General features: G+C 43.0%; 1 protein-coding gene across 1 annotated transcript in view; it reads right to left on the minus strand.

The window, feature by feature from the left end:
• Positions 1–17,605, minus strand: part of LOC125943601 (uncharacterized) — a 20,189-nt gene extending 2,584 nt beyond the window's left edge. Inside the window, exons 1-5 of the mRNA XM_049663070.1 lie at positions 17,544–17,605; positions 16,824–16,969; positions 15,353–15,544; positions 13,622–13,709; positions 12,948–13,005 (exon numbers count right to left, since the gene is read on the minus strand). Coding sequence (XP_049519027.1) covers positions 12,948–13,005; positions 13,622–13,709; positions 15,353–15,544; positions 16,824–16,969; positions 17,544–17,554 — 495 coding nt within the window. The 5' untranslated portion in view covers positions 17,555–17,605. The remainder of the gene's footprint in view (positions 1–12,947; positions 13,006–13,621; positions 13,710–15,352; positions 15,545–16,823; positions 16,970–17,543) is intronic.
• Between the last annotated feature and the right edge of the window lie 633 nt (positions 17,606–18,238).

Consider the following 18,238-nt stretch of genomic DNA (forward strand, 5'->3'; position numbering starts at 1 on the left):
CTCTGTCATAGCGTTCATGATCCCCCATAAAACCCGCCATGTTCGGCTACGTCATAGTGACACAGCTGTCGCTTAATATCAACAATCTTTTAATCTTCGGCGCGAACGTCCGTCACAACATCCATTATCCTATCGTTGCAACGGCAGCCCCTGCCACATCCGGGTTTCACCCACTGCCCGTATATTTCGGCCGGCAGCATGCTGCACTGTCAATGCTTAAAGGGGTCTGCTGCGTCACGGCGCGGAAGCTCCGCTCGCTAGAAACCGGTGAAGTTTCTGCGCGCGCTAAGAGTGCATGTTTATTCCCCCTAAACACTATGATTAGCAACACCTAGGTTTTAAAATTTTTATTAAATTATCGGCTTTTACGTGCCAAAACCACGATCTGATTATCAGGCACGCCGTAGTTAGGGACTCCGGAATAACTTGGACCACCTGGGGTTCTTTACCGTGCACCTAAATCTAAGTACACGGGAGTTTTCACATTTCGTCCCCATCGAAATGCGGCCGCCGTGGCCGGGATTCGATCCCGCGACCTCGTGCGCAGCTCCCCAACCACCATAGCCACTCAGAAACCACGGCCGGTCGGAAACAGATAGGAAATTGAAATGAATCACATGCATCAAGTTTGCATTGCGAGTATTATGAAGTACAGTTTTAGTTTTTTTTCTTGCAATTTATGATATATGACAGTCTTTGTGATGACGTCAATTTCCTATTTTACGTTTAGGCTACTGACACTGCACAAACTATATTTTTTGTCATAATACAGAATATAGGCACCAGAGTGCGGCTCATAAAACACATCGGTATAATGAGGTGTAATTTGTGGATACATTCTCGCTATGGGTAATATAGGAGCTCCTTTCTCGCAAATATGTGTCTTGGGTCAGAGCGCTTATGCTGAAGTGGACTGATATTCCGCGTTTTCCGTGGAGCTACCGAAGTGGCTGTGAAAAGCCTTTCGCTGTTTAAAGGTGTAAGCCTTTCGATGCGAGGCGCCTGAATTATACACAAAGAACGCGCCGTCCGGAATCAGAAAGTCGCAAGCATCATGGCCAAAGTCGGGCTTTGCCCTCTAGGGTTAGTGCGTCCTTGACAAAAAAAAGAAAACCGGGGAGTGACAAGTCATTTTAACGACGGGTGGTCGTTCTTATCGTGATCACACATGACGACTTGCGCCAACGTACCGCGCTTTGTCGGGAAGCTGTGATGGTTCATTCTTTAGAAAGGGTATTTATTTTTCCGCAACGTACACTAACGTCATCGGGGCAGATTTAAAAATATAATTGTCACGAGTCAGGCAGTGGTACCCTAGGTGAAATGAACGCCCGAGAAAGATGGACTTGTAGTCTCTTTCTATATAACGCTGATAACGTTGAAGTTTAAACCACAATTGAACTTCGTACACAGTATTTTTACCAACAGCTTAACAGAAGGCTATTCAGTCGTGATTTTAAACATAACTTTTTAGCAGAGACACTCCCACATGACTTCAACATATATACAATAAAGGGCTCTGTAATTTCCACCGTGACTTAACCTAGGTACGTTGGCGTACTTCATGTAATAATCCCCGTCAGCCTACTCACATATACCGCATTACTAATCACATCTACCATGGCCTCGGCTACATCCCAAGAAGCAATTGCCTACCTCTTCTCATTGCTAAAGATTCGGTAGGCGTAAGACAGGCCAAAATTAGAATATGAATGCCCTGTATGTAATTAGCATGGAACCTTCAGTGATATAGAACGTATGCATTACACTCGAGTCTGTCCAAAAACGGGCAGTAACATTAATTTACTCTGACTATTCATTTATCATCAGTGTTAATAAACAGAAAGCATGCTGAGCTTCTATCGCTAGGTTTGCGTCGTGAAGTCACCTGACCTTGCACAAGTTCTACAATTCTACGCTCTAATATTCCATCATCAAGAGCTCGGCGCTTGTCATCACGTATAAGCTAAAAAGCAGCCTGGCCTTCCGAACGTATAGTCAGCGTCTAAAGCTTTCGCACGCCTCAAGCTGAAAAAATATTATATTTCTACGCCTGAGGCACGCATCGTGGCATTCGGATTTACAGCGTATACTAGTCTAGAGTAAACAAAAGTTTTGCATACTTTTACTGGCTGTGGGCGTAGCTGCGTTGAAAATGAACTTATTCGCAGAATCTCGGCCGCGTAAACTTTTGACGGTGACTGTGCCATTGAACACCTGTATTTTCTTTATTCTACACACATTTTTTAACGAATGGCCTTCCAGGCAACGTCTTGCAATGCTTACACCTGGTTAACTTTCAGGACAGCCATCTCAGACATGATGTACTAAGTATAAGAACTGAACTACTATGTAGTACGTCATTATTATCACCAATGAGGTGTAATAAATTTGTAAAGAAATAAAGGATAATAACATTGCCTATGAAATTTTACTCAAATCTCAGGAATACTTCAAAATTTCGCCTGTTCGTCTTGTGTACCTCCCTATGCTTTCTAAGAAACTGAAAGGGCGAAAATCAAGTGTGAAATTGACATGTCCTGTGGCACCATGGCAGAAAAGGGAAGGTTTGGCTTAGTAGGACCATGTGAAAGGTTCAGCTGCCATTGTGCTACTCACACACAAGGAACGACACTTTTGTATTTTATTTATAGGCCGTAGACAAAATGATAAATGATGCTCAGTGCACGCTGGCGTGATCATGACAAAACGACCATACCGATATGGGTCATAAACGATTATAATAAAGGAACATTTCTGCAAACCGTAATGGTCCTTTCTGATGTCTCTTCAATTATTCAAACATGTTAAATTTAGGGTAGCAGAATATTCGCACATAATTACTAAAGCATTGCACCAGTAATCATATCATGGTGCTGTGACCTGATTCAGCAATAGAGTTAGTCAAGAACAGAACAGCAGAACGCTATATGGCAACTTCGGTAATTGTAGCCGAAAACAGTGTATTTTTGCACAACTTTGTGGGCATAATTCAAATCGGGTGTGGTCTGTGATTGGAGTCGTTCTCTATTTTTACACGAAAGGCTACATTAACGCGGCCCATAGTCTTTTCGCATAATTTCCAATACTCCTCTGCGTAAGTTGTGGTAAAAGGGTAAAAGTATATGAAGGCCTTTAGTATTTCTGGAATTTTGTGAAAGTATATGGGAATGGTTCAAATGATAAGACACGTGCGCTGCATATTGAGGGTAGAATGTTTATGTTTCGAGGTACTGGTTTGTTCTACGCAAACATGCTTGTGCAATAATTCGGATATCCTTCATTTGCACTGAAGGTCAGGTATACGCAAAAATTCTCCTTTGATATAATGCAAATACACTCAGTCAAATAGCTTCAACTGTATTCCTTTGTAAAAATACTACGTCTGGGGCTGCAGCCAACTTTTCTACTTCTGTGTCATTTAATTGCACACACTGGGCGCTATTTATTTTTGTGGCACGTTTCAAGCCGCACAAGAGTTGCACAAAACACGCCTTTCCCAAGACGTAGCTGAAAAGGCAAAATATTTCTTAGTAATGTCTTCATAAATATTCACCTTAAGAAAAAAAAATGTACTTTCAAAACACGTTACCTGCGTTTATTTTCCAAAATACAATATACCTAAAGTGCAAAAGATGTTTGGAAACACGTTCGCATGTTCTCGAAACCAGCCAGCTATTTTTTTAGGAAGACGTTGGTACAGTAGAAAGAAACTAAACAAGAACCGTAACCAAATTTCGGAATATGCCATCGGGTGGAAAACTGCCAAACTAAGGAGCGACAAAGTGATAAGAAGAAGCGCGGCACAGCTGGCTTCGAACCTGCGAACTCACGATCGTGGTTATCAGTGATTTTGATCTGTGGTCGCTCAACACGCTCGGCTACCGCTTCGAAGCGCTGCTGTTGGCGAAAACTAGGCTTTTATATGTACCACAATAAATTCCGCGACCTTGTTATGAAAACTGCGATTTTGGAACGACTTCTTTGCCATTTCAAGAGCTGCTGCTGCAACTAGCTGAAAGCTGATTCATTGAAGTTGATAAATCATTGAAGTTGATAAATCCACAGGAATACGTCAGTCAAAGCAATAGGTTCATCGCAAATTGCTTTTTACTGGCCAAAAAAGCCTCCAAAATTTTGGCTTTTCAATAGACTCCCATAATTGAAACTTCGCCCGCAATTTGGAACGAGTTTTCTGCTGTAGGTAATGGTACCACTTGCATGTTATTTCCGGCTAAGCGCCAAGAGCCTATTTCCGCGGGAATATTTTAAAACATGGCTTCTATGATTAGCTATTTGAAAAAAAAACGACACTCTCCCATAGAAAACGCGTATGTTTTCAAAGGCGGCCGCTAGAGGCGCTGTTCGGCGATGTCCCGAATTCCTGGTAATGTATAACAATTTTACACGCCTTTAATTTCAAAATCTTTTTCTTTTAGGCTCATGGTAACTACTGTATGCTACATACTGGGGCCGGATTCACAAAAACGTTCTCATGGTAAAACTGTTCGCAGAAGCAGGTGTCAGCCAATCGTGGTGCAGCACTTACGATCAAAAAGCTTTGTGAATTCGGCCTCTGGTGCTTTGTTACTCTGTTTTAGATATTGTTTGGTTTGGGTATCACTTCTTATAATGTTACCTTGAAAAAAGTTTTAATGCGTGTATGCATGCTCCCCGCTATAATCCTCCTCGAGCGAATATGGGACTGTGTGATAAATAAATGAAAGGCTATTCCAGTGACTGAATAGTCCTGGTTCTGTTTTGAAGAAGGCTTAAATGTGCGTGCGATGAGGCGAAATTTGGTCACGGTGTTACGCAGGCTAATAACCAAAGGGGGCCATGCAGCAATAAAACATATACGTACCGCCGCAAATATACACAGGCTTCAAGCGTTGAGTTGTACGAACAATGCTGAAAATGTGTTCCTATAATAAAGTTTTACCGCATGGCCTGCATATTGGTTCTTGGTTCACTAAAGTCATGTTATTCTATTGATGGTCTAGTCGTATGCACGCCGTCATATGCATCAGTTGTCGCCTTGCGTCACCCTTGAATCACCTAATAACAATAAGATTGTTGAACTTAGTGTGTCCTAGTGGTTTTTCCCACATCCTTTGGTGCGAGATATCATTTTGTAGTTGGATTCGTGATCTGTCTCGTTAGCGAATTTATTGTAAGGATAAGACCATGCCGCGTGCAGTTGGGCCTTTTCTCTGTGCTCTATTATGTCTGACTAGCGGCATTTTCAAGCTTAGTACATTAAATAAAAGAAGCAAAACAATGCAGCACTTACACCACAGAACATTCATTTGAAGAGCACAAATTTTTCATGTGCCAAGAAAATGACAACGTAAGGGTGTGTAAATGGTGTCATGCCACCCAAAAAGCGTTTAGCATTTAACGAGAGTGCAGCAATCAGCTGCTCAATATCGTATTTGACCGTTTTTTAGGAATTCCCCCGAATCTCTACACAACGCCACCACACACGTCGCACTGCGGGAAAAGACGAATACTGTCGAAAATGTTAACTTCCTATTGAGAATGCTTATTGTAACCAGAAAAAAAATTCTGCCGACTTTTTTCTAGGGCAGCATGGGCTTGAAAGAAAGCAAGTTCTAAGATCCAAAGACAAAGAGTTGATAGACTGTCACTATCCGCTTTCAAAAGCACAAAGCCAATTTGTCTTGTTTGTGGTAAGGTTATGACTGTTATTTGACCGACTAGGGGGGTGGGACGGTTTTTTGGCGAGAAAACAAAAGTAGTAGCCCTGGCATTGTCCGATAAATGACCATACTCTGACAGTCCACGTCTCGGCCGCGCGAGAGTGGAGCCACGTGTGCAACTTTCAATAAAAAACGACTACAGCGCAAAAGCTTGTAATAATCGCCTTCGCGCACTACCGTTAAATGTCGCACGTTTAATAAAAGGAAAAGAAAGATGAAGTAGCACTGTGCTTTTTGATCACCTCGGAAGGGGACTACTTCCAAGAACGCCGAACGCAGATGACTCTACCTACTGCAAAAATGTTTAGGTGTTTCCGTCTAACGAGACAGTGACCTTATGTTAATGTATTGAGACGCTGCCCAAAACAAACAGGAAGAAAACAACAAGAACGGGAAAGAGCGCGCACTACCTAATACCACCATTTTTGGGCACTTGTACTTTGGATTCACTTTTAAAGCAACGGCTTGCGCGAGAGAATATATCCATTTTTCCAACAAGGAATCGACCCACCACCCGAAATTCTCTTTCTGCGTGCTGATATGCGCCATCCAATAGAAAACCGGATTTACAACATGTCTATGCCACCGTATCCGCACTGGCAGACACCAAGCTGCTTTTTGTAAACGACACGCTGTGCCCCATTTGCTCGAAAAAAATTATCGGCACTCAGTCGCAAGAATACAGAACTGCGCCTGTATTCGAAACTTGTATGTGTATTGCGCCTGGCTTGAGCGTAATAAGTAATAATAATATTAACTACAATAATATTAACAATAAGGTCAATTTCGCCCTACAGGCGAATCACTGATTGCGACAGAAATTTATTAGACAGCTGTGCAAAATAAGGTTAGTCGTTTTATGAGCTGCATAAAGTGCTGTGAACATTCGCTTACTAACTAAATTAAACTGCACGTTGTCACGCGCGCACAATCACACACGAACACATCTCTCTCGATAAGCGTGGACACTCGCTGTCAAAACGATGGCGTGGGGGAGAGCGGCAGCAACAGCGAGTGAATGGTCCATCGTGCTACTTCTAGCTTGCACGCGAACTAATTGCGCCGAGAACACACCGCACACGAAGGCATCAGGGACGCCTTAACGAAAAGCTATTCCAAACTGTTTCTATTCTATTTCTGCAATCAGGCCTCCATGATTGCCCAACTTCACTTCTCTGTCACGCAACGTAAAGAAAAAATATTAGCGTAGCTTGCACGGGAAGCGCAATGCTACAGAGACAGCGGAGCTGATGGGCACCTAGCTTGGCCTGGCTTTTGGGCAAGGCTAAGCACTACGAAGCCATCCCCAGCATTTTCCGGAATTTATTGATCATTTATCGAGAATCGATTAGCTACTGGTTGACTATCAATTGTCTATCGATGACGGACTAAGCTTAAGTAGTCCCAACCATGCTTAGCTAGATTTAGCCAGGCTCAGCTTCGCTAGTTCACAGAGGTGTGGGACATTGCGCTTGGACCCTTTCTGCACTACCACCAGGATTGGCCCCCAATTTCTGTTCGCACGTTATGGACTAATGCTCGGCTTAAACAGCTCCGCCGTTGAAACACCGCGAAAGCTACTCACTCTGATATGACGTGTGCACACTAATTATGCACGTGAGACTGAACAACAGAAAAATATTATTCTTCGATTCTATGCCTTTTTACTATCAGCCCTCCGCCATTGGTCAAAAGTTTTCGGGCTGCGCCCACTTCGCCTGTCTGTCACCTGACGTCCAAAAACCGTGAAAAATCACTGCGTCAAAGCGGCGTGTACGCATTAAAGATGCATTATTACGCCGATCAAAACTTAATTTTCTTCTTAATAGACGGACACTGCCCCGTTCCGACATGAAAGTGGGTACCCGCCGATCGCTCTAGCACTGGCTAGTTGGAGCTGCAGTGGAGAATGGATTTATTTGCCTATATTAAAAAATTTGCGGGGCATTATATGGTTGTCGAGCCCTTTCGGCACGTAAACGACGACATCGCTACGTCAAATTTTCTTCACTGAAGATTCGTTTTAGCTGCATTGTTACCTTTCCGTTGCACGCCGGCGTGATTTTCTAGCAGACACCGAAAGCTAAGTAAGAAGAAGCAGGGAAAACGCAGACGCCGGCAACACCCTCCTCATCAGGTTATCTACTTTCACTGCGCTAGCCAGGCCCCACCTTACGCCTCCACTTCTGCGTACTCCTCGCCCTTGGTCAGCCAATCTGATAAGAAATGTATATCAAGTTAGGCAATGCTATTCCTTTTGAAAGCAAACAGTGACCTCCTATAAAATAGGAGAGCGTTTCATTAGCCTTCTCAAACAACGCTGCGAGTCACCGCCCGATGCTTGCGTTGGCGGTTGTGTAAATTCGACATCAGGAGATTGGAACGAAAACAGATTGGAATAGTTTGGAATTGGAAGGGTCCCAGCCGTCGGCCCGCCTAGACTTTGTACCCAGCGGTGATCGCTTTCAAAATCGGGGCCGCTCGGCCGCGCTCAGCCGCGTTATACGTAGCCGCCACAGGAGTAAAACGTCCCCCACTTTCCCTGCGGCCTTGTGCGCGATGGAAGACGGAGTGCTTTTTCCCCGCCTTCCTCCCTTGCGCGCGCGAGACTGAGCAACCATTGTCTGCTCACCCTCTCATGCTTTCACTTTCACCCACACCATACGGCGCGCGGCCACGATGTTATCGCACTTGGACTTTACACGGAACATCACGTTGACGACGATGGCGGAAAAGTGCCTTGAGTGTCCATAAATTTGGTATCGCAATAAAATTATGTTTATCTGACTCAGTGTGGGAATAAATCTAAGCGAAGCTTTCTTTGCTGTTTGCTTTGACTGACGATAGTACGCGGTGATCTTAACAGTGAACGTTTAATTTCTTCAGCATTTAGTGCAATGCGAGAGCGGTGAGTTGATGTTAAACGTTACCCTGCTTGCACCATTGCTATTTGTCTGTGTAATACACACAATACAAAGCGAGACGTACTGGCCTGGGGCATTGTTGTGTGCCATTTTTCATAACCTTCGAGATTGAGCCACCAGGCTTCACAGCTAAATCACTCGCACCGGCAAAATACGGCGTCCGGCCGTGATGTTATCGCACTTGGACTTTACACGGAACATCGCGGCGACAGCGAAGGCGACGCGCATGACGTCGGCGTTAATGCCCCTGGAGTGTACATATAATTGCTTTCACAATAATAATAAAAAAAGTTGTGCACGGGAAATAACGCTGCCATAAACTAGAAGCTTGTTTCCCCACAGTACGACTGAGCTTGTGGAGAAACAAACCCATTGTATGTTTTCTTCGTATTTCCAAGCGATTTGGTGCGACAGCATTTAAACGCCCGGAATCAGGTTAGTCGTGTGCGAAAGACTGTCAGACCAGTGTTTTGTTGCGCTACGAGGACATTGTAACAGCCACCTTACGAGAGGAAATACTGCCGACAAGGCGGGGGTCCGAGAAGTATTGTCAAGCGATTACCCATTTACGCAGCTGAGCAATCGTGTGGCTCACTGCAGGCCCTACAACAATTCACCCGGTGTAGTTCAGGGGTTGCGGCTCCACTGTCTCAAACCTTCACAACCTTACTTTCACGTATAACATGCGAGATTTGCGTACACTTAACAGGCATGCATGATTTTAGTTATACTTCCGAACTGAAAAAAGAAATCACGCAGAAACTCCTTTGGGTGTTGCCTAAGTGTGCACAAGCATTGTGCCGCTTGGTAATCGCGACGCAGCTCGGTGTCATTATCAATGTTATGAAATTTGATTCGACCAGGATAAACCCTTATTAACCCTCATCGGTCGTTATCAACCTTATCGAACACGATCCGACCCTTATCAACTATTATCGGTCCTTATCAACCTGGATGTCCAGCTAAGCTGTTGCAAAATCACCACTACAATCGCTAAGGGGGCATGCAATGTGTTTTTCGTGGTTCGGATGGTTGTTTTGAACTTATTCTTTATTGAAACATGTGCTGTTCTTTATATTGTATGGGTGGCGCTGTTTATATTATAATGTAGGCGCTGTTCGCTTCACTTCGCTGAGCGCTTGTAGCCTGTGCCTTACGTCGTTATGAGCAATTGCATTCGTCTTACGTGACGGATGGACAAATTTCTCATTTGGTAGGCATAGAAATGCTTAGGGATTTAAAACTAAAACGAGACGAAGCTGCCGATTTTCGCTGTAACACGGAGACTCTCTTTTCCTCTTCATTTCGTTCCGTCACGCGTTCTATAGATCATAAGTTTTCCCTTTCAATTTTTTTACCCTGGTCATATTCAAACCTTCGCATTGTCGGGACATTGCACTATCAAGTAAACATAAGTAGCAAGTGCTCTATTTGGCGATGTCCTTTTGTGTCAAAAATTTGCCTAATAGTAAAGCTTTCTAAATACCTTATCTTTCTAAATACCAAATGAAACACTTTACCATGCGCCGAAACTTGAGAAAAAGGGGCACGCGCAGCCGAGCTTAGTGCTTCGATGGCACTCCATAAAGCCATTTGGCCCGCTCCTTCTTGCAGAATCTGGCACCATCATCTTTCCTTATACGCCAGGGCGCAAATATGCATCACAGCTGCACATTCGTGTCCATTTTTATCATGGTCCACAAGCTTTTTCCCATCAATTCAACGGCGGACGAATCTTTTGTCGCTGTAGAGATGCTTTGCTGCATAGTAGCCAAACAAAAGCGCCCAGGAAAAAAAATTCAGCCAGCGGAATAAAACCAAACTGTACCTACATATATAGAGAGACCTACAGTATGTGCCACTAGAGTGCAATTAGCGGATTAGTTTTTACTGTGCTGCAAAGGACGTTTTAAATCACCCCATGCATTATAAATGGGTCTACAAAAGTGCACCAGGAAAAAAATCCAGCCTGTGGAATTAAACTACACTCGACATATACCGTAAGAACGTTGTCGGGATTGAGTGTCTAAAGTGCAAATCGCGAAAAACGAGCCATTGCTCTGCAATCGATTTTAAAGAAATGCTGCCCATAGAGTTAAGGTGACCGCATCACCCAGGGTCGGCTTTACCACAGTAGTGGATGTCCCAGATTGCTGGACTTGAAAGTCTGGCTCTCCGTGGCCATAAGGACAGTGGTCCTATGGATGAAAGCAAAGCCCCGGATGGAAATACTGGTATTTTCAAAGCGCTTCTTCGCATGCGAGCTGGATGTGGAGATACATATCTGAAGAACCATTTGGAAAGTTGCCCCAGTAATGCCCCGTATTCAAGCCCAGATGCACAAAACCAAAATATAGAGATATTTAGTGAAATTATCAAAGAAAGCCTAGATGCGAAAGTAAACGCTGCAGCTACTTCTCCGTACTTCCTGAAGAAACGACGTATATTGCTGGAATCGAACAGCTTACTGTTTGTGCAAGGTACCTAATCAAAGATGCCAACGACATCGAAGAAGTGTATTTAGGTTTTAGCACCGGAATAGATGCCCTCTCTCATTGCGACTGGAGGTTCTATATAATTGTGTGCATACTGCTGAAGATTCTAGTCACCCTTCTCGTGACCACTGCCAGCGCAGAGCAAATATTTTCAAACATGAGATTACTAAAAAACTACTTGACTCTGCAATCTCTCAGGAACGCATGGTTAGGCTGGATCCTTAATACGCCCACAGAGACATCGGCATCAACGTGTCCGAAGTCATTGACCGCTTCGCTAAACTTCCCCGCCGAGTGAAGTTTGTACTTTATACAACGAAGCAGGAGAAATCAATTCAAGTAAAAAGCTCTCTGTCTTCAGAACTCGTAATTATGAAAACGTATGACTGTTCATTCGCTTCCAAAACCGCAAAAATTTTCACCATTTATTGTAACAGTTAGCATCATGATGAAAATAATCATGCGAATACGAAAATTACGAGGACATCAATGACCAATTTTGACCGACCTTGCTCATTGTAAGCCCGGCCCACGCAGCGTTTCCCAAGAAACACGCTCGGATATTGGGTAGTTCAACTTGCCGCATCATCTGTGGCTTTCGTTTGTCCGTTTCTTTCCTTTTGGCTACCTGCTTTTACTTCTTTTTTGAAGCAAAGCAATAGCCTTCTTTGATTTTGGGTGCATAATTATTCTTGGCGCTGTGCAGGCAGCTAAAATGCACATTTTTTACTGATTTCTGCACTTTCCTCTATTATTCTACCCATATGGTGCTATCGCGAACGCAGCATGGCCCAAGTACATATCACGATTTCTGCGATCATAGTATTGTTCTTGCCTGGATCGTCTGTCTTTCTATACGTAAAGTTTACTATCTGTGACTGCGTAACATGTTTATTTGTCTTGTTTGACGCATTATATACAGTGACGTTTGCTTAGATACGTAGATTTATTGGATACTTATAGGTACATTTAAATATCTTGTCTCGAGGTTTTCTGTATACAAGCGGTGAACTTTGTTTCCAGTGACACTTTTTCGCCCTTTATCAAGTTGTATCTTCGCATTTGTGTATTCCATTCTATCTTCGCATTTCTAATGTATATTTTGCAGAGCTCCCGCGCAATCCACGGCAACGAAGGACAGTATCATTGAGGTTTTTCCCTGGCCGTTGCATATGTACAAAAATGTAAACAAGGTTCGTGAATGACATAGATTCATCAAAATATTTGTCCACAACTTATTAATTTTGATAGCCTTTACGTTTTTCATATCAGCTGCATGCACTGCGTTGCTGGTTTTGAACTGATATAGTCCTTGTGATAAGTCCGCTTGATATTTTCTGTACTTATTCTATAGAGAAACAACATGCGGAAGCTTTGATATCAGTTATCGCTGCCACATTTTTGGGGACACACGAATATATTTTTTATGAAAAAAAGTACATACTTGTATTCACAGTGCGTCGCGTTCAATTATTCGTTTCTAGCATCTAATATACAATGGCATTGGCAATGGCAATGTAGTTATTATTCATGTATTTCATCCCTCGACAAATTCTACAAGGAGGAGGATGCGCTGAAACCCGAGCCCCCCCCCCCGAACAAAATTTCCGGCTACACCACTGATTGGAGATCGCAGGTAATAGGCCTTCGACTTGCAGTAGACATAAAAATAGGCTGAAGATGATTTGGCTAGGATTAACGTCAAAATACTTACTCTCGGGACCACTGCTGAACTACGCAAACGGAACTAACGATCGATATATTTATATGGATCCATTGCAATGCACAAATTGCTCTTATCGTACCTGACGTACCCTCTCACACGCCACAGTCAATCCTGATATCTTGTTTCTGTCACTCTCCCTAATTGCGGTGACACAAAGCACTTACAAAAGGCAGTAACAAAAGGCATACTTGGATGTGTTGGTTGATCCCTGAAAGGAAAGGCTTTCGAGGAACATATGAGAGGTGAAAATGAAAAATGCTGAGTTTTAGATATTCTCCTGTGTTTTTTTTTTTTGCAACCAGTACAGGAAGCTCTTCAGACAAGCGTCATCCTCTTCCGCCTTCTTTATTCGGGCTAGCTATCTTAAAATAGTAGTTGATGTAATAAGGGCACTGATAGAGACCAAATAAATTATGGCGTACAACCTCCTAAAGTATCTCAAAGGTTATGAGAGACGCCGTAGTACGCAACTTGGAAAAACATTTTACTACCTATGGTTTCTTGATAAATGACTAAATTTAGAAACACGGTCTTTTTTTGTATTCCAGCCCTGTACAAATCGGCTCAGCAGCCAGTAATCGAGCTGAAAACCTCGTGCATAGCAGTACTACTGCAAATCCACTAAATCGCAGCGCCGTGTGAAATTTTAAGAATTCGTCAAATTGTTCTACGTTTTCGCCTTCACACTACCGCAAAGAACATCTAATGAAGCGCCCATGTATCGCGAGCAGCACAAGATATACACGTACGTACCCAATGAAGAAAAAAGTGTCCACTGCCAGTGGTCCCCGGTCGATGATCGTCGTCATCAGGTTCACTTTGTTCATGTCAGCCGAATTACCTGGGAATGAAAAGTCCGACTTGTAGGCTTATCTAAGCATTCAGATAGGGTATAACTAGAGGATATTCTTTGCATTCAGATGCCATGACCTTCTCGGCCACATATGCACGACTGCTTCGAGGTACCAAAAACATTCACTATGACTGAGTGTTTAACAGATAGAAACATAATGTTACACACCCTCCTACATTATTGCAATTCCGATAACAAGTGTAAAGAAACCAACTATTTGAAGAGAAGCACAGTAGCCATTGTTACCTGTTTATTCCATTTGTGTACCCCCTGGCCTGCTTTAGAAAACAGTTGTCCCCTCTCATCCACATGATGTAAATACTTAGCTACTTTGCATACGTCCTGAACAATTTAAAATTATTGCTACGTGCACTTGAGCACGCCTGTAAAATCAAAATAAAAGATAGTATTTTTGTATGTTCTGAAGCGCTTTCGCACGATGCTGTGGCTTGTACTAAACGGATTCAAGCATATCAGAAAATTAGTTTTCGGACTGACGTCGTTGTGTCTAGCCTGAAGTGTGCATTCAACCATTCTAAAAGTAAGAAGTCCGAGTTTCCCAATGCTTCGAATATGATATTAAAACATTAACTCCTTCAAAGACGCTAAAGATTTGCTTTCCACAGTAGCCCACAGCCTTACCACAAAAGTGTGAACAGCGTGAGGACATCCGTGAGTACGCATTTCAGGTACGATGATATCTTTAAAGCAGAATAAGTATTTATAAGTCCAAAACTGTATTGAATGCTTTAGAATTACTATTTCGCTACTGCAGAGTGTGAATAACGATGTAGACTTCGCTCCATGCGATTGCGCGCGACATACTACCGCAATTTCTCGTGGTCGCACTTGTTATTGACAATGTCACAATTGTCAAGGTTCATTTTGGACTTGTAACAAAGAAAAAATAGGCAATGCGGATGTCCATGGTATTTAAACGCATATAACGACACACACTGAGTCAGAGACACGCCAAGCCCTTCACAATAACAAAGCGCTTAAGACTACTTGTGGGCTTCATTTGCCAGCTTATTGCTCCAAATATGGCTCCTTCCGCTATTTGAGTGCACATAATTCCTTCACGCGAGTAACAGAAATCGCAGAAAAAGCAAGAAAATCGCTTGCGCTTATATCATTACGAAGAATCGAGACATATATGTGAGTAGTTCATCGACACTTCACGGCGCTTGATTTTTCCATGTTTTGCTTCTTTTTCATTTCTTATTTTCTTGATGACTTTTTTTGCGTCTTATAACCTGTATGTCTATTGAATGCTTCGAATAAACATATTTTCGTGAAGGATTTTTGTGTTTCTATCTCAGTGTGAGTCCTGTTAGCGCTTGAATACCACGTACATCTATAAGCTATAGCCTAACTGCCCACCATTATAAAGATATTTTTTACCTAAACGGCGCCGGTGAATAAGTAGGCACGCTGCGCCCCTCCCCCTCCCCCGAAGTACATGAGACGTCCAAAACATTCTTCATATCGCACATAAAAATATGATATGCTGTAAACTAGGCAAAATATTCTCAGGTAACGTGGCTCATGCTTGAGTTCTTATGCTTTGCATTTCGGTATGCAATCACACTGGTGTTACCTTATAACGACAAAAAACTCTTTGTACGTACGAAAGACGTTGGTATAACGAGGTATAATTCGATTGTGGATGCAAATGACCCAAGCAATGCAGAAGAAACGCAGTCCATGCAAGACGCCAATTGAATCCGTCTTCGAGCTTTCCCTTCCAAATAATTTGGTGCCATTCTCGAGAAGAGAGAAGCAAAGAAACAGCTTCTTAGCTTTGTTTTCAAAACGTGGCACTGCGAAAATAAGAAAAAGCAATTGTTGTGAGACGGATTAGCCAAGATGTAGCTCTTCGCATATGAATAAACATATTAGTACACTACAATAAAAATCTTACAGAAGAAAACAAAAGTCACATCCAAAGCACGGGTGAAATCTGCGTTGCCCGATTGCGTTTTTTAACATGAGAAATCAAGGGTATGAAACGGTTCACAACATGCATCACTACCTCCTGGTTTACCCCACCATTTACACGTGCTTCTTTTCCGCCTGCAGTGTTGATTTGGCCCTCAAGTCAGAGGGGATATAAAAGTGGCGCAATTACGCAATACGTCGGGCCAAAGCAAGTGAGCAAGGTGTGTACGCTGATCACGATGCACGTCACGCCCCCAGTGGCTTCCACAGCTGCTCCGACTGCCAAAAACGCGTGCCAGCTCGAGATCCAAACACTTCACGTGGAACACCAAGCCAGGTGGCAAAAGCACATCCGCCAAGAGGAGCTGCCGAGCTACAAAGAAAGGACCACATCATTGGGCGGCCTAGAGGACCGTCGTGAAGCTCTTGAGTCAAAGAACGTCATAGCCATTGTCAAAGAACCACAACCATTACACAGGTTGTAGATCCTCCTCTGCGCATCGTGTATTTAACTGCCGGAACACTATTCCTTTGTACTATTCTTCGTATGACGCCGAACTGTCATTCCATTTAGGCGCCCATGCGACCACGTGGTCGCGAAGACACCCACCCAGCGACTGACGTGGCCCATGCGACTACGGTATCTTCTACCTCGGCTGTGTTTTATTTGCGGGATCTCAGGGATTGGCCAAATTTGTACCGGCAACAAACAGACCAACTATACACGTCGAACGACGGCAGACAGGCAAAGCAGCTTCGCTTTTATGAGGGCACGTGCTTGAAACAGAGATTTGCTCCACCGAGGATATTTTGGTGCGGTTTCAAGGTACAAGCATAGTCACCAGCACATCATCAGCATTACTATCTAAGCCGATTCGTCGGCCCGGCGTAAGCTCTGTTGTCTATTCGGCAGGCAGCGCACCTGTGCCGCTCGGACGAAGACTGCTCTCACGGCAGAAAACTTCAGTAAAGTCCCGTCTCTCTTTCTACGTACTTCTGGTCTTCTACTTCTTTTACTGCCGGATCATGTGATTCAACGTATCACTGATATATGTATGTATGTATGTATGTATGTATGTATGTATGTATGTATGTATGTATGTATGTATGTATATATATATATATATTGTGCGAATACAGGGCGTAAGATTGCATACATACCTTGCTTGGATTCTGTAAACTTTGAGTCATGCGACTTTTTGTCATCGATGTCTAAATGAACGCGTTCCCTTTTTTCAAGCAGCCTCCCAAAGTAGTCTGTGATCGTGGCCCCAGCAGCAACGAGAGCCAAGAGCAAAATGAATGATCTGTTTCAAAGAATCCAGGGATAATTGTTTGTTCATTGCGTCCCTGAAAAATAACGACTGCTCCTAGAAACGATCGGAATCTGACGTTATGGTGCCCGAAATACACTTTTCTTCAAAACGCTGAAACGGTTAAGGCATCAAAATGTACGCCAGTATTAGTCCATGGAAGCACAGCACTCTGAATATATTAAACTGCTATCAAGTATCTTAAAGCGCTGACCGGAGCAGCTTCAAAATGTACAGAAAATATTTCAGGTAACCCACATTCATTGTTTACGGAAACAACTTTTTCTCGTACTCTGAGTAGCATTTCGTCGCAAAAAATTGTTCAGTAGTACTAATATATGAAATGGGAACCGCTACACCCAAAATAGCAGGAAGTATGGACCAGTAAAATGATATGTTCACAAAGAATCGATAAATACTTTTCACCATAGCGTGTTTATTATTTACTTCTAGTTTTCAATTCTTTATGCCCATTTCAACTGTACTAGACGAATTGCACTTGATAGTATTCAGCCAATTTCTACTGACTTGTATGCTCGTAAAAATGTGCGATTACTAAGAAACGTACGTGACTGCCATGGCTGGGATGTCGGCATTCCAGTTCTCAGTTCTGGTTCGGCACCTTGTTGATGTTGCGTTACCATTGCAGCCCGATTGACCCAATACTAAACAAAGGAACAAAACAAATACGTTGTCACATTGGAAACATCCAAAGCACCAATTCAGATTTCTTTATCTGTGGTGTCAATTGGCGCACCACTATGAACAGCCATTTTTGTTTTTTTGTGCAAAACATACAGTGGAATATTTTTACTTATGATGCGCTTGATAATATAGAATCGTACTTATCGCAGCTATATGCAATTCATTGTAAATGAGACTGTTTATTTGGCTTTCTCTATTTTATTCAACCGCGACAACCTCAGCCTATCGCTCAATCTATCTGACCTGAGCATGACATGTTACCAAATAAACTCTTGTCTGTAAGTTTCCGTACAAACGGTGAACAACATCTCAGTGTCGACAGAAAAAAGATATTTGTATAGAAGACCAAAATTCACACTTATATTCCGTTTCCCTCTCTGCACGCGGCGCTACGTTTATCACTTGACGCGTTCTTGTCGCTTTCCGTCTGTATGCTTCGCTGCGCGCCAGCGGCCCCTGCTTGCCTGGACATGCACGTGAGACTGCGGTGATAAGCTGCGAATAAAAAAGCCCAAATAAAGGGGAAAAAACGTAATGCAATTTCATCTAAAACAACGT

Source organism: Dermacentor silvarum, chromosome 2 (assembly GCF_013339745.2).
Source record: "Dermacentor silvarum isolate Dsil-2018 chromosome 2, BIME_Dsil_1.4, whole genome shotgun sequence".
Taxonomy (NCBI): Eukaryota; Metazoa; Arthropoda; class Arachnida; order Ixodida; family Ixodidae; genus Dermacentor; species Dermacentor silvarum.